This window comes from Hippocampus bargibanti, linkage group LG11, assembly GCF_051943395.1.
Source record: "Hippocampus bargibanti isolate YZ-2025 linkage group LG11, ASM5194339v1, whole genome shotgun sequence".
Lineage (NCBI taxonomy): Eukaryota > Metazoa > Chordata > Actinopteri > Syngnathiformes > Syngnathidae > Hippocampus > Hippocampus bargibanti.
The window spans coordinates 328,701-345,000 of NC_142744.1; the positions used below are offsets into that span (position 1 = coordinate 328,701).

The window sequence follows — 16,300 nt, forward strand, 5'->3', positions numbered from 1 at the left end:
GCCCCTCCCACTCAGTTTCCCCGCCCCCTGCCCCAGCATCTTCAACCTCATTGGTTGCATCAACATAAAGCAACAAAGTTCGCGTGTCATCAAATGTTGCTTTTTAATGGCTTCGCATCGCTTTTGTGGACATTTAATTTTATTATTAGCAAAGAAGAAATTAGCCACATGTAGCATTTTAACATAGCATGTTTTGCTGAGAATACTGATGGAGATTCGGGGCACTATGTACTTGGCTATCTCTTAGCTCTCTATCCAGCTAGCTGGCTATCTATTGGCTAGCTGGTTAGCTGCCTGTCTATTAGCTATCTATTAGCTAGTGAGCTATCTGTTGCCTATCTATTAGCTATCTAGCTAGCTTTTTATGCATTTAAGTTATTCCGGGTGGAGTGAATGCCGGTGCGTGTGGCTGCCGCTGCTCACGCACAGAAAAACTGATCCTGTGATTGTAAAGTGACCTTGAAAGTTTTGAAATCAAATGGATTCTTCTTATTATTATGATAAAATTTATTAAATAAAGTCCACGGGGAAAAAAATCTCAAACAAGTCATCAGAAAAAAAGGTCCAGAGTAGCAAACAAAACCTTGAATCAAACATGACATGCCAAACTCATTCAGTGCCAGACAATGTGCAAAAATGCGTCCACTCCAGTGCCAGGGTTTTTGTCATTGTCACTTGAATTCCAGGATCCACAGAAGATTGACTTTTAAGGACGACATCCACACTCAATGCAGAGTAAGAAACCTTAGACTCTTCTTTCATCAGAAAAAAACACACCAAAATTATTTGGGGATGTTTTCATCCCCCCCCCCCCCACCTTCACGTGTGGACTTTCCTTCCTCCCTTGTATTTTTTTTTTGCTGGTTTTGTTCTGCTCTCTTCAAACAATTTTGCTAAATGGACTTTTACCCCCCCCCCCTCCCTTTCTTCTATGGCTCCATGTCTCTTAAATTTCCTGTCCTTTTGTGAAACCCACTTCGCAGTCACATCTTGTTTTGCTCCTTCTATCCTGTTTTAATGGAGGCCCCGCCCCTCGGATGTCGGAGACTCACGCTATTGGAGGAAACGGGTGAACAGTAGCTGCAGAGTGACAGGTTATTCTGGGCCACATGTGGAGATAAACATGAAGGGGGGGTTAATGGAGCTAAACGTCCGTCCCGCCGGATGTAGGCGGGACGGAAAACAATGGGCCGCTCACCCGCCAGATTATGGACGCAAACACATTTGAGACTGATGCTGCGGAACTGGGCGGCGCTATCATATGCCATATTTAAAACAAAAACATTCTAGGCCTTCAGTAGTGCTACTTCTCCACAGCTGCAAGTGTGGTGTGATATGACGATTTTATTATTAAGCGATATTATGATGATTATGATTATGATCGCTATTATGATGATGTAAATTGTGGCCAACACTCAAGTCATGCAGCTACCGTGCAGTTGGTCCGTTTTGCGCCTCTCTTCTTTGAAGCGATGGCCGACTTCCCTTTGGACGTGAAGGCTGCAGCGATGCCGCGCGCAGATAAGCGCAAAGCCACTTACGCGCGCAGGAAGTTTGACGTGGCTTCCGTCGCCGTACGTCTTTAAAAGTTGGGCCTTATCGCAGCCGGCCAGTCCTCGGAGTCATGAAAGATGGAGGCCAGGAGCGTCGGGTGGAAGGAATCCACCATTTCCTCTCTCACCCGCACGGGGGGGGAGACGGAGGGGGGGAGGTGGCAAATGTGGCCGGGGGTCCGCAGCCTCCTGTCATTCAATCAATGACGTCCAATGAAGACAGTCAAGTGTCCTGGAGAGTTTTGGATGCCGCTTATTATTATTGTAGATTGAGCGGTAGCTAAACAACTTTTGTTTTGCTAACTACATAGCTAAACAATTTGTTTGCTAACGAGATAGACAGGTGCACGATGTTAACTACTGCGTCGGACGGGGTTGAAACGGCGACGCCAGACAGGACGCCAACCGGGAGCGACTTTCTCCGACTCAGCCCAATGAACATACCGCCGCTTCTTTCTCCAGGGCGTCTTAGTCGGCGTCTGCGTCGTCTTAGTCGGCGTCGGCGTCCCGGCAGGCGGCGGCCGCCGCAGACTTGCCTTCGGCCTCGACCTCCGGCGCTCGTCCGGCCGGATTGGCTTGAGGAACGGCGCACGCTCCTCTCTCGCCCTGACGACCGTGACACAACGCGACGCGTTCGCTTGTCTTGAGCGGGTCAGAAGGGCCTTTGCGCCGTCGTGGGAGTCGACGCAGCAATTGGCCGATGGCGGTGACGACGCGTGCACGCTCTCTCGACATTGTGGAAGGGAGGGAGAAAGAAAAGACGGCGCGAGTTTGTCCACCCACCTGTGGCGCGGCGGCTTCCCGACGGCCGTGCGAGAGCGTCTTCCCAGTCTCGGCGGGCGGCGTTGACGGCGTTGACGACGGGCGCCACCCGCTGGGAAGAGCGGACCGGCCGTCCCGCTCGGGACCGGCTTTCTTCTCCGCGCCGGCGCGCGGCGGTTTTTCCACGTGCGGACGCTTGGGCGGCTGGGGTCTCGCCGCGGCCGAGGATCCGGGAGCCCCTTCCGCTTCAGAGACTTTGGGGGCTTCCCGAGCCGATTCGGAGACACGTCTGTCGGGAAGCGGCGCCGCGTGACGTCTCGCCGCCACGTTGGAGCGCCGGCGTGGTTCTGGAGGCGGCGTACCTGCGCAGGGAGCCCAGCGCTTCCGTCAGGACTTGGACTCTTTTCAACATGGCGTCCATTTGATGCGGTTCTTCCTTCAGGAAGCGAACGGCGTCCATCTCCGGCCGCAGCAGCCAACGCATCTTCGCCCGCAGGGCCGGAAAGTCGCCTGTCGGGAGAGAGACGCACGCCCTCGCCGGATCGGATCGTCGTCAGGACAACCAACCGAAGCTTCATTTCAAAGCGCCTTTCTAAACTCTCAAGGACGCTTTACTTGCAGTCGCAGGATCAGGATTTTTTTGCCGGTGAGCAGCGGCAGCCACACGCGTCAGCGTTCGCTCAACCGGGAAGCAACTCAGATAGAAAGCTAGCTAGCTAATAGATATCTAGCTAGGCCTTCACTCAGATAAAAAGCTAGCTAGCTAATAGACAGCGAATACTCGGATAGAAGGCTAGCGAGCTAATAGATAGCCAGCTAGGCCTTCACTCAAGCCACAAGTAACTCAGATAGAAAGCTAGCGAGCTAATGAGTTAAGAGTGAATGACTGACTCTCTTTGTCTTTTGTCACATTATTTGTTATCTAGGGCACGAAAAACCCGACTGGACCCTCCGCACCCTGCCCACCGCCTTTTCCAGCAAACGAATGAATGACCCTCGGGCTGACCTTTCAGGACGGCCAGAGTCTCCCCAACTCTGCGCAAGTGGACCGCCCCCTCTTCCACGTCACTCAGCGTGATTGGCAGGCGGGCGGGCGGCGATGCGGCGGGGGGAGGGGCTTGCAAGCGCCTCACGTAGGCCTCCAGTTCACTGAGATCGGGACGCAAACAAGAGTCGTGTTACAACCCTCTGGCAATGTGTTTTCCCTTCCACAAGGGGGCAGCATTTGTCTTTTTGGATATGTTAATAATCATACATTTGATTTCTAAGCGCCTTTCAAAACTCTCAAGGTCACTTTACAGTCACAGGATGAATTTTTCTGTGGGTGAGCAGCGGCAGCCACATGCACCAGCGTTCTCTCAACCCGGAAGCAACTCAAATAGATAGAAAAGTGGTTAGCTGAAAGACAGATATCAAATAGATAGCTAATAGCTTGCTTGCTAGCTAGTTAGCAAGCCACCCAGACAGCTATATAGCTAATAGATAACCAGCTAAATAGCTAGCTAGCCACCCAGACAGCTATATAGCTAATAGATAACCAGCTAAATAGCTAGCTAGCCACCCAGACAGCGATATAGCTAATAGATAACCAGCTAAATAGCTAGCTAGCCACCCACCCATCTAACTGGCTAGCCGACGACCTAGCTAGCTATCTATTTGCTATGTCACTCGGTACCTGGCTACCGAGGTAGCTATCTATCCTGTGACTGTAAAGTGACCTTGAGAGTTTTGAAAGTCGCTCTGAAATGAAACGGACGATTGTTGTGCTGAAAGAGAGGTGACCTGAGCTGTCTGAGGATTTCCTCTTGGGCGTCCAGGTAGTCCGTCCTCTCCTGGTCTATGTGGGCCCTCGGTCCGCAAGGGCCCCCCTCGGAGCCCGGCGGCGGCAGCAGCTCCCGGCCAGCGGCGCGCAACATGGACTTGACGCTTTGCTGGTGGGCCACCTGCCGTGCGACACTGACGGGTTAACGCCGAGGTCCGCGACCCCTGACCTCCCCGCCCGTCACCTGTAAGTGTCGGAGTTGATTTAATTGCAGTCGCAGTTCAGACACGCTGCTCTTCACGTGGACCAAGCGGCAGCGCAGGCCACTTTTGGCGGCTGTGGTTCCGGAGGCGGCCCCCGTCGCCTCCTCCGCGGTACCTGGCAGACGACGACGACAAGGCCTTCAAGGGCCTTCGCTACAACGCGAGCGAGGGGCACGACGGCGGACGTCGAAAGGTGAAGATGGGAAAACTATCGCTGATGGAATGAGCACCGATGCGTTTTACCTGTCTATTTGCAATCTATTTGCTACCATTTAGCGAAGTAGCTGACTGGCTAGCTACCGAGGTTATCTAACTATTTGCTATATATTAGCTATCTTGCTGGCTGGCTATCTATTAGCTAACTAGCTGGCTGGCCAGCTATCTATTTGGTTAGCTATTTGCTATATATTATCTATCTTACTGGCTAGCTATCTATTTGCTAAGAAGCTGGCTGGCTAGCTAGCTATTTGCTATCTATTTACAATCTATTTGCTATCTTGCTGGCTGGCTAGCTAGCTATCTGGCTGGCAATCTATGAGCTATCTAGCTGGCTATCTGTTAGCTTAATAGTTATCTAGCTAGCTATTTGGCTGACTATCTATTTGCTGAATAGCTATATATCTATCTAGATAGCCATCTATTAGCTCTTTGTTAGCTAGCTAGCTTGCTTTCTATCTATTTGGGTTACTTTTGCGTTACGTGAACGCTGGCGCGTGTGGCTGCCGCTGCTCACCCACAGAAAAACTTACCGCGTGACTGAAAAGTGACCTTTTGAAAGGCGCTTAGAAATGAAATGTATGATGATGATGATGATGTTTTGTGATAAACGTCCACCCAAACAAAGCGCGGGCGAGGGATTGCGCGCCATCTTGAAGATGAAAAACTCACCACGGTGGAGACTTTGGCCGCTGCAAAGACACAAAGAGCAAGCCAAGGTCAGAAAGTGAGCCAAAGTGGAACGAAGGTTCGGGAATCGCTTTTTTGTTGTTTGAAACGGGGAGCCAGCCAAGGTCCACACCTGACGAGCGCTTGGTCTCTTGGAGTATTTGCGGCGGACAGCGCCAAGGCGTGATGGACCAGCTCTGCCAGACTGGCGATCTGCTCCTCCATGACTTTCATCCGCTCACTGAAAAGCACCATTGAGCCTTTTTTGAACGAGGCGCTCGGACGGACGGCGTCTTGAAGGATCCACGTGGCTCCTGACGGGCCTTCACCTCTGAGCACGGAAGGCCGCCCACGGAGCGGCGACGGGCCTTTGCGGGTGTCCGTCCAAAAAGACGGACGAGGCGGAAGACGACGAGGCGCTTCCGCGGACCGTGTCCACGCCGCCTGCGCTACTTTCCCGCCGCGGGGATCGACCGATCGGGGAGCTGGACTCGGCCGAGATCGGGCCCGCGCCGCCGATGATCTGTCCCTCGTTTCTTCCAACTTCGCGTAAGCTGTGCGAGGCGAGGGCGCGGGGGGGGATTCATTGAGGAAAAGGAAACAAGGAAAAGGCACCTTCGCGCTGGACCTGCATACCCGTAGCCCGCCAGCGGCTCGATGGAGGCGCGGTAGCGCGGCAAGCTGGCGGGAATCCCGCCCGCTCCGCCGTCCCCCCCGGTCTCGGCGGCGCGCGGCACAGAGCCGCTGCGGCGGGAGGCGGCCGAGGCGCTCTCGCAGCCGCCGTCGTCTTCATCTAAGGCGCACCAACGCAGAAAATGTCATCGCGTGGGGTCACTCGGGGGTCAATCCTCGCCCTCCCCCTCAATTCAGCGCGAGGCGCTGGGCTGTCACTGCGACACGAAATGGATGACGCTACAAAACGTAAACGTACATTATCCCGTGACTGTAAAGTGTCCTTGAGAGTTTTGAAAGGCGCTTCACGTCGCTTGTAGCAGACAACGCTAGCAAACATTGCATTGTGCAACATGCCAAAGAGTGTACGGCAGGGGTGTCAAACTCCGGTCCTCGAGGGCCGCCGTCCTCCGTGTTTTCCAAGCGTCCTTGTTGCAACACAGCCTCAAGTGTGTTGCAACAGGGAGACTTGGAAAACATGGATGTCGGAGCGGAGTGCGAGACCCCTGCTGTATGGAGAAACGACAACTGGAGCAAAATCATCAGCAAGGGAGATTTAGCGTCAACAGAGCGAGGGAGCATTTGTGCGAGCGACATCCGTGATTCACACAAATGTGTGTTTCAAGTTGTGAAAAATGGGGCAGCCCATTTTTCTCCGGAGTTTCAGACGATCGTCTCCTCAAAGCAAAACGGCCTTTTGTCGACATCCGCGTGCTCTCTTGCCACCAATCACGAGACTTTGACAGGACGGGCGACGGGGAAGGATTCGGCGAGTGTGAAAGAGACTCGTACCGGGCTTGACATCTCTCCTCTCAAGTATGGCGCCGCTGGAGCGCCAACTGCCGGAACGTCCGGCGCACGCCAGCCGGTCTCGGGGAGGCTCGGCGTCCCCCCGGGACGGCGCGCGCCGCCCGTTGAAGGCCACCCTGGACGGCGAGGAGGGCACGGAGCGCACGGCGGGCGGCGACGCGGGGCCTCGCGAGTCGCGGAGGGCGCCGCGGCGGACTGGACTGCGGCTCCCGTAGAGGACTTGTTTGGAGATCTGACAAAACAAATCACGGCGGTTGACGTCATCTTGTTGATGGCCGTCGGTTCCGACACGGCGGCGCAACTTGTCCATTGAGCCGGTCCATTTCCTTTGGTAATCAGAATCATCCATTTCATTTTTAAGAGCCTTTCAAAACTCTCAAGGTCACAGGATAAAGTTTTTCTGTGGGTGAGCAGCGGCAGCCACACGCGCCAGCATTCACTCAACTTTTAAGTAACTCAAATAGATAGAAAGCTAGCCAGCTAGCTAATGGATAGCAAATAAATAGTGAATAGATAGCCAGATAGCCAACAGCCAGCCAACTAGACGGCTAACAGCTAGCTAATGGAAAGCTAATAAATAGCTAACAGGTAGCCAGATACGCAACCGCTAGCGGGCTAACAGCCAGACAGCTAATGCAAAGCTAATAAATAGCTAATAGATAGCCAGATGGCGCACAGCTAGACAGCAAACAGCCAGCTAATAGCTAGCCAGCCAAAAGTATCTTTTTTTTGTTTTAGCACATCTTTGTACTTTGTGACAACGAGTGCATGCGGCTGCCTGGCGAGCTTTGGCACTCGCTAGTCGCTTTGTCATTCCAAGATGAACTGAAAAGGCGGGAAATCACAATGGTTGCGGCTGCGAAGATTTGCCTCACCCGTCCTTCGGCGTCGGTGTCCCCAGTGGGCTGCTTGAAGACGTGCCGGGGATCTTGACGGTAAACCTTCAGACACGACTGGGGTGGAATATTTCTGAAAGCACACAAGACGCGACGTGCGTTTTGTTCTCCAAAATCTCCTGCCGATGGAAGATGGCCGTGCAGATTTCTAAAGCGGTTGTTATCGCGCCCCTCCCCCTCGCCCCACCTGATGTCCTCAAGGTCAAAGTAAAGGTCGCGGCGTGTGTCTTTGATGTAAATGTCCATGTTGGGAGAGCGAAGCTGCTTGAGGGAGAGCTGCTGTGGAAAAGCGGCCACAAAGAGAGCCTGCAGGCTCTCCCGCAGGCTCTCCTGGCCGCTGATCTCCGCCGGCATTTCCATCTGCTTGGTTTGGTCTCCATACTGAAGGTAGAGCACACCTGGACCACGAGAAGCGCAATGAGCGTTACGGTGGAAACAAAAAAAGCCATTTTTGGATGGGCGTCTCGGCTCACCGCCGGATTCTCCCGTCTGACCGGCGGAGCGTCCAATGGGAAGGCTGGAACGGGCTTTGCAACCTCTGGCGAAAGGAGGCGGCGGCGGCGACAGCGACTCGCCGTCAGACATTTTGCTTGGCGCCACCGCACCTTGGCCGTCGGGGGGTGGGGGGCTCCTCCACTGCTTGGGACACACCGGCCGAGCGGCCGCCACAAATCTCTCTTGAACGTTACGTTTCATTTCTAAGCACCTTTCAAAACTCTCGAGGTCGCTTTATAGTCACAGGATAGGTTTTTCCGGAGGTGAGCAGCGACAGCCACACGCGCCAGCGTTCACTCAAGCCAGAAGTAACTCAGGTAGCCAACAGATTGCTAATAACTAGCTAGCTAGATAGCTAGCCAGCCAGATCGCTATATAGCTAATAGCTAGCTAGCTAGCTGGCCAGTATCTACTGTTCACGTTTGGTATCCTAGGGACAGGAAGCCATAAATCCATAACTGTGCTAACCAATATTAGCATGTAGCCACGCTGAGCAAACAGCTGCTGCTATAGGCGATGACACCGAATACATTTTTTTCACATTGTAATTATAGACTGGTGAAAAAAACATTTCTGGGAATGTGGGCCAATATGGCAGTGTCACAGTTTTGCGAGGTGGTGATGGCGGGTGCGGATCCCAAAAAGCAGGCAGGAGGGAGCAGGAGGTTGTTTGACAAATTGTATTAAAATAAAGTCAGCAGGAACAAAATGTAAAACATCAAAATGATCTGAATGGAAAAAATACAAAGTAGCAAAAGAAGACAAACGTAAAAGCCCGCCAAGGTTAAACAAACACGTACACAATGCATGCTGCAACCAAGCAGCAAACAAACAATGAATCGGCACCGGATGGTCGTGCCGGGTGTTCTTTTAAATGTCAATGATTAAACGACCAACACCTGCGAGCCTGCAGGCAGGGCTGACGTCGCTACCCGCTGGTCGCCAATCTGATCGGGACGACCAGCACCTATGCGGTGTAGGCGGGAGCGACAGCGCCCCCCGTTGGTCGTCAACCAGATCATGACAGGCAGAATGTCCCGGAAGAAGTGGTCACACTCAATGGAAGACGGCAAAGCACACACACACACACAAAAAGCGCTGACTCACCAAGTGAACCGGGCGACGTCACTGTTGGCGAACGCCGGCGCCAGTCGGCAAAACGGATTGGCTCACTATAGAAAACACGGCGGCGGCGGCGGCATTTGACGGCGTGACAATGGCCGCCGCTTGTGCGCGACAACAAAACTCCAGCTCGCTCAATAACACCGGCTGGACCAGTTGGACCAGCGGCCCGCCTGCCTGCGGTGTGACGAGAGGAACCGGTCGCAAGGAAAACTTCGGGTGCTAGCAGGCGCAAACGCTAACGGACGGCTCATTCAAACGCCGCGCAAATACCAGCTCAACAGCCAACCAGAAGATGGATGTTGATCACGTCCTAATTAATTCCTTTCAAACACATACAGCTACTACAAAAATAATAATCATAATCATACATTTCATTTCTAAGCACCTTTCAAAACTCTCAAGGTCACTTTACAGTCACAACATGAGTTTTTCTGTGGGTGAGCAGCGGCAGCCACACGCGCAGGCCTTCACTCTAACTAGATAGCTAATTGCTAGCCAATAGATAGCTAGCTACATAGCCAGCTACCCAGACAGATAACTAATGGATAACAAATAGATAGCAAATAGCTAGCTATCTGGGTAGCCATCTAGGTAGCCAGCTAGATAGCTAATAGATAGCAAGCCAGATAGTTCATAGACAGCAAATAGATAGCTAACTAGGTAGCCGGCTAGGTAGCAAGCCAGAGAGCTCGATAGCTAATAGCTGAGATGACTCATTTCCCGGGGGCGGCACGCGAGCTGCGCAGCGAACCTTTCACGGTGTTTTTGTCCACTCAAACCAGCTCGGGCCGGTCTCCGGCCAGCCTGCAGGGAGCAAAAAGGCAGCGCGACGCCACCTTGGGGGGGAAATCGCGACAGATCCCCAAAATGCCACATTTGGCCAAATCTACAAACAAAATGGCACCTTGCAAAGTTATCTGAAGATGTTTGGATCCATCCCAGCAGGCACTACTTGTTCTATGGGTCGGGGGGGTGTGTGTGTGCTGACAGGAGTTGCCAGACTTGTCGTAAACAAAGACGTTGGGCGGCGACCAATCGGTTGCGTGGGAGCCTACCGGGTCTTTGGGGGCTTGCTGCCGTCCCGGGAGGATGGCGGCGTGGTGGGGGTACTTGCGCCTCAGGTGATCCAGGAAGGCTTCCTTCTTCCTCTCCGCCTGAAGGCCCCGCGGGGGGTCGCCGTCCCCCCCGCCTGCAGCGGGCGCCGTTCCATCGTAGAGGTGATGCTCGCTGGAAGTGGAGGGGGGGGCCACGGCTGGCGCGTGCCCCGGTATGGGGAGGGGGGGGGGGGGCAATGACAAAACAGACAAATGTGGCATGATAGACATCAATTGGAGCAAAGGGGGGAGGTCCACTATCACGCCGGACATTGAGACGGCTTCTTTTTCTCCAATTGATTTGGCTAAATGCGCCGCGTGACAAGATGTTAATGGCAAGGCCCCCCCTCCCCCAATAAAAATGTCCATCATCAAGCATGAAGTGATGTCTCCGAACAAAATGTGAGCGCATCTCATGCGAGCCGTCCAGAAGCGCCTCGTGGGCCGCAGTGACATTTGGAAAGGAAGTTCGGGGCCAGCAGTGTTGGAACGCCCCCCGCCCCCCAAAACTTCTCATGGCCGCCTTGTCACGTCGGCTCGTTTGCCGCAAAAGGTCATCCGGCGAGATCTCGTGACTTGAGCTCGTTATGTCCTCGCTTCAGCCACAAAGTCTCAGCGCTTGAGACGTCATCGTAAGTCATGGGACATTGTAGCCCCTCCCCCCATCTCGCCGTCTCTTTCACTCACTTGAAAGAAGCTAACACGCATGCTAACACGCGTACTCTCAATCCGATACCAAAGGGAACGTCTCCCTCACTGGAATGGCGCGCAAAGATGGAAATGGGAGGCGACCATCACCAACTCGCGCGTCCGTCTTTCTGTCCGCCCCTTTCCGTGTCTCCTCTTACTCGCTCTCTCCCGATCCTTGACAAAGTGGATTTGATTGATCTAGTTCAGCGCCGGCCTGGGGGGGGGGGGGGGGGGGGGGGGGGGGAGACTGGAGCTTTTTTTGGACGGCGCCCCATTCATTAGCCTGTTCCAAAAATTGCTGACACGGCCGCGGTACCAAAACCAAAAAGGCTCGCTCGGATTCCTGGTTGGACTGCGACTTTTAGACCGGGGGGGGGGTCCAAACCTGCTAGGTCGCTAGCATTTGGTGGCTTCACATTGACAGTCAACTTTCGTCCTTTAGTTGATTGTCGCCATTTCAGAAAATTGTGGGATTGGATTTGCCTTTATTAGTCTCACAGTGGAGAAATTTACATTTCCCAGCAGCAAAGTGATGAAAGGAATCAAAGTAGAAAAACAAAATAGATGACGATGGGTGGGGAAGAGGTTCACTCAGTATAATTGCGCCTCTAGATGGCAGCACTTGGCACACACAGGACAGGGGCGGTCCTTTAGTGACGTCACGTCCGGACTCGTCACCAACTCAAAAACAAGACTTCCGGAATATTCAGCGCGAGTCTTAAAAGGTAAAATATAGCTTTAATATGCGGTGGAAACTCAGTAGAAGTCATCTGAAGCCATTTGACAAATTATGGACACAACTTGTCCGGAGACGTTGGTTGTCCTAAAGGACAACCGTCTTGTCTTGCCAAACTGTCTTGTCTTAAAGGACAACCAACGTCTCCGGACACTGTATATATATATAGTATCCCCCCCTCCCCCCACCGGTTGACATTGTGAGTCCGGATTGATGGAAACCCAAATGACAGGATGGCAAAGCCGTTGAATTTCTGGCTCTCGTCACGTTAGCTAGCATAAGAGGTGACATGGTTGTCGTGGACATTGTTTTTCTACTTCTTTCTTTCCTTTCCTCTCCCTTTCATAACTTTGCTGCTGTGAAATGTTAATTTCTCCACTGCGAGACAAGTAAAGGTAAATCCAATCCAATGGTTTCCTGAAATGTGGCAGAAAATAGCCACGGCGTGCGCATGGCTAAAAATAGCGGGCAGCAATTGGACCCCGAGTTTGATGTGAAGGGGCGCGAAGCTCAACGCGTGCTCCGGATTCTCCAAAACGCACTTTCGGGGCCACGCGGCTATTTCCCGGGGCGCCGCTCGTTCAATGATGCCGAGCGTTCTGAGTTTGGACTGCGCGAGCAAAAACACAAATAGCGTAGCGGCCACCTTTTTTTCTCCACCAACGTCACGCCAAATCATTTTCTGGAAAAAGCCTCCGTCGGCCATACGGCGACCTCGTCGGACGCCTGCGCGACGCCTGCGCGCCGCCATTCCAGCCTCGCTCGCACACGTAGCAACGCATTAGCACGGGACTGAGTCACGTTACCTAACGAAGCGCCGCCGGACTCGTCCGTTTGCGCACCCAAACAAATGTGGCACGTTGGGCCGCGGGGCGTTTGAGTCACGGCCGCTAACGGCTTTGAGAAGACGGCGTTTCAAGAGAAATGCCGCTGGATTATTTGGGAGGAGGCGGGCGAGGACATCTTTTGGAGAGCGCCATCAAAGCGGATGAAAGCTGGACCTTGTCACCGCTCGCCAGGATGTGAAGGGCATAATCATCATACATTTTCATTGATACGAGCCTTTCAAGGACACTTTGCAGTCACAGGATATTTTTTCTGCGGGTGAGCAGCGGCAGTCACACGCGCCAGCGTTCACTCAACCCGAATGGAAATGGACGCTAAATTCAGAATCGAAATAAAATTGAAAGCCAAGACAATGGAAGCTAACTAAACTAGCGTCCAGCCAAGGTTACAGATTGCTAGTTGCGGCGCCATCGCGTTTACCTTGAGCCGCGTCGGCGCCACCGTCGGGTTGCTGCGCCCACGCCGGCGGGCGAGCCCGGGCCGCCCCGCAGGGTCCGGGGACCAAGTTTCCCTCGCTGCCCGCTCTCATCAGCCTCTCTCCGATGCGCAGCATGCACGAGCGGTTGCCTCGCGGGTCCGTTTTCCGCTCGGGTGGACGCGGCGATCCGGGCGGACCCGAACGGACGCGGGGTCCGGACATGGCGGCCGCTGGCGGACTTTGAGGTCTTCCTCCTTGCTGCGGCGGACGTCTTTGACGTCGGCATCTCCGCTCGCCAGCGCTTCTCTCTTTGGCCCCGCCTCCCCGCCGCTCTTCAATTTGTGCCGCGGGCCCGTCGGTCCGTTTCCCGTTCCAGTCGGTCTAAAGGATTCTTGCCTGACGTCGTCGACGAGGGTCTTCCGGCAGGCGGACAAATGTTTGTCTTCCCAACGTGCGCTCGCTTGGTTCTTGGTCGCATTCCGCTCCCCGAGGAAAAACTCTTTCCTTTCTCAGTCCTGTTTTGCCGACTCCCTTCCATCTTTCTTGCTTTTCATCTTTTCCCTCTTTAATCTCCCTCGTGGACTTCAGTGTCCCCCCCCCCCCCCTCTCCCACCCTACGTTGATCATGCCAAATAGTTATCGCCCTTGACTGCTATTCTCGATTTTTTTTGGCGGGGAAATGTGAAGCTCTGTCCACACCGCATCACATAAATCCTTTGAAAAAGCACATTTGGTCACTACTGTCACCATCAACGTCAGTCAGCAAGTCACCGTGTTGCCCAATGGCCGCTAGAGGGAGACAAAAGCCACCTCGCCCTTCCACAAGTTGAGCGGTGGGACTGACAGGTTCGGAGGGATTGATTCGTTGAAGTCTGGCAAGGCTTGTCGTCGTCGGCCCCCCTTTCCCCTTCGTGGCTAACCTTGCCCCTTTTGTATCCGTCGAAGCTTTGGCGACATTGTTCTTGACCACAGATGGTCCATTGTTCCATGACTGGGCTCTGAAACGAACGTGGCCCTCCCAAGTCAGGAGCGGAATCGGAAACAATCAAATAGACACATACTGGCACAATTCAACTTCTCGACACAGTCTTGAGAGATAAATATCAAGTAGGTACACTACAGTGAGCTACATTTCACCGCCTTCGTTTCTGTACTCGCAGTGGTATATCATTGCATTTTTGTGAAGTACGTCACAGTTTTTGGTGGGATTTTCCAAGCTATGCAGTTTATGATGACGTCTTTCACACGTTTCCCTCCATGCTGGTTCTTGAAATTTCCCAATACGACAACCAGAAACGGGGGGCGAAAAAATGGATTGAAGTTGACGCTCTTTTTCCAACACTACAGTTTATAAAGGTGACTAAGTTGAATTTTTACAATTTATGGAAGTGGTAGAATATATATTTTTCTCCATAACTGCCAAGTTTCAAGCAAAAAGAAGCATTAGCATCTATATTTCTAGAGCTGGCAATTTCTTTTCTTAGTATTCAGTGACAGCCATTTTGGATTTCTGACGAAAATCTGCCCGCATTCAATGGTTAATATTTGCTCATTTATATTTTGAATCTTTTCTGATCTTGTTTAAAATTTAAAAAGATTTCCAATGGTACCTCACTCGTTACGATCTGCCAAAAATTAAGCAAGTTGTGAGTTTGAACTGTAATAAAGAACTCTCCCAGATTTTCATTGTTTTAACTGTGTCATTACAGGCAGAAAAATCCTCCCCTATTTCCAAAATTAAAAATGCCATCATTTCCTTATTATTTGTCGTAGAACAATAATCTATACATCGTTTGAAAGCTATTTAAAAATGTGTGATGAATTATTATTGAAACATTTTGTCAGTCACATCAAGAGCTACTCCACAATTGGAGAATGTGTCGCTTCGTACTCAGTCAAGCCTTGTTTGGACGTTCAAGTGTCACTTGCCGGTTGCCCGCGACGTCAACGGCGAATAGAAAGTCCGCGCGGCCCTTTTGCTTTTCACTCCAAGTTCATTCGAGGTCGCTAAACGAGTCCACGAAACAAGAAGGAAGCGTCAAAAAAAGGAAACGAAGAAAATGTCTCCCTTGAGAATCAAGTGGATGGGGAAAGACCCCGAAGGTGCCCGTCGTCTCGCCTGACCGCATTGGTGGCCCTTCCGCCGAAGAGGAAAGCCAACAGGTGCGTTCGGAAAGCCCCAAAGTAATCAGGCAGTCTTCGCGGATGCTATGGAGAAGGTCGGGCCCTCGTCAATCATCAGCCACGCATATTTCAAATGCGACGAATGCGGCCGCTCATCACTCCTCATATAATAACAATAATGACAAGGTATTCACCGTATACATCAACGTTCCATGTCGTAAATAAAGTCAATAGTGTCCCTTGATCAGAAAACATAAACGTCCATTTTATGATCAGCGACGGTGAAAGTTCTCCGTGTCGTTTGAAAAACGGACCATTGAATTGTCTCATTTTTGCTCAAGTCGAAATTGGTCAGCGCTCACCGTATTATTATTATTATTATTATTATTATTATTATTATTATTATTATTATTATTATTATTATTATTCTCTCACTCGCGCGATGCTGCACAGAAGTGAACATCGACTCGTCAGCCGCTAGAGGGTGGTATTGCATTACTTGTTCTCCTTGGATCATTCCGGAAAAATGGATGGATAGATAGATAGATAGATAGATAGATAGATAGATAGATAGATAGATAGATAGATAGATAGATAGATAGATAGATAGATAGATAGATAGATAGATAGATAGATAGATAGATAGATAGATAGATAGATAGATAGATAGATAGATAGATAGATAGATAGATAGATAGATAGATAGATAGATAGATAGAGAGCCAACGAGCTAGCTCGATAGCTAATAGCTAGCCAACTAGATATCAAATCGAGAGCTAGCCATCTAGCTAGCCATGCTCGTTAGGGGCGATAAGGGGTGGAGGACAGATTTCAAAGCCCCTAATTGGTTTATGGAAGGTCCCCATTCAAGTTTAGCGAGGAGTCAAAGCCGCCTAATTAGTGTCCATCCATTGCGCCGTCTTGAGCCAAAGGGACGGACGAGCTGGGATTGGAATGATCTTGGCAAACATCTGCGAGGCATTCGATGCCGGCGGCGACGCGCTTGGACGGCAAAGCCGATTGTTGTCGGGCAGCAAAATGAGTTGTAAAATGGCCGCTAATCTCATTCCCACGTCCAGACATAATCTGCCAGAGTCTGATTGTAATCCCCGCGCGAGGGGAGAGTCGGCGCAAGCGAAATGGCCGCCCCCCCCTCCCAGCCCCTATTG

General features: G+C 51.9%; 1 protein-coding gene across 1 annotated transcript; it reads right to left on the reverse strand.

Moving 5' to 3' along the window:
- Positions 1-101: 101 nt before the first annotated feature.
- LOC148890973 (sickle tail protein homolog) lies at positions 102-13,602 on the reverse strand. The gene is made up of 16 exons (XM_089008487.1): positions 13,010-13,602; positions 10,279-10,475; positions 8,077-8,239; positions 7,791-8,001; positions 7,583-7,676; positions 6,690-6,939; positions 5,862-6,018; positions 5,555-5,779; positions 5,359-5,466; positions 5,064-5,084; positions 4,322-4,478; positions 4,098-4,258; positions 3,322-3,464; positions 2,678-2,825; positions 1,998-2,604; positions 102-1,785 (listed from the first exon to the last, which is right to left on the reverse strand). The coding sequence occupies exons 1-15, from the start codon at positions 13,227-13,229 to the stop codon at positions 2,043-2,045; spliced, it is 2,817 nt and encodes a 938-aa protein (XP_088864613.1). The 5' UTR covers positions 13,230-13,602; the 3' UTR covers positions 102-1,785; positions 1,998-2,042.
- Positions 13,603-16,300: the final 2,698 nt, after the last annotated feature.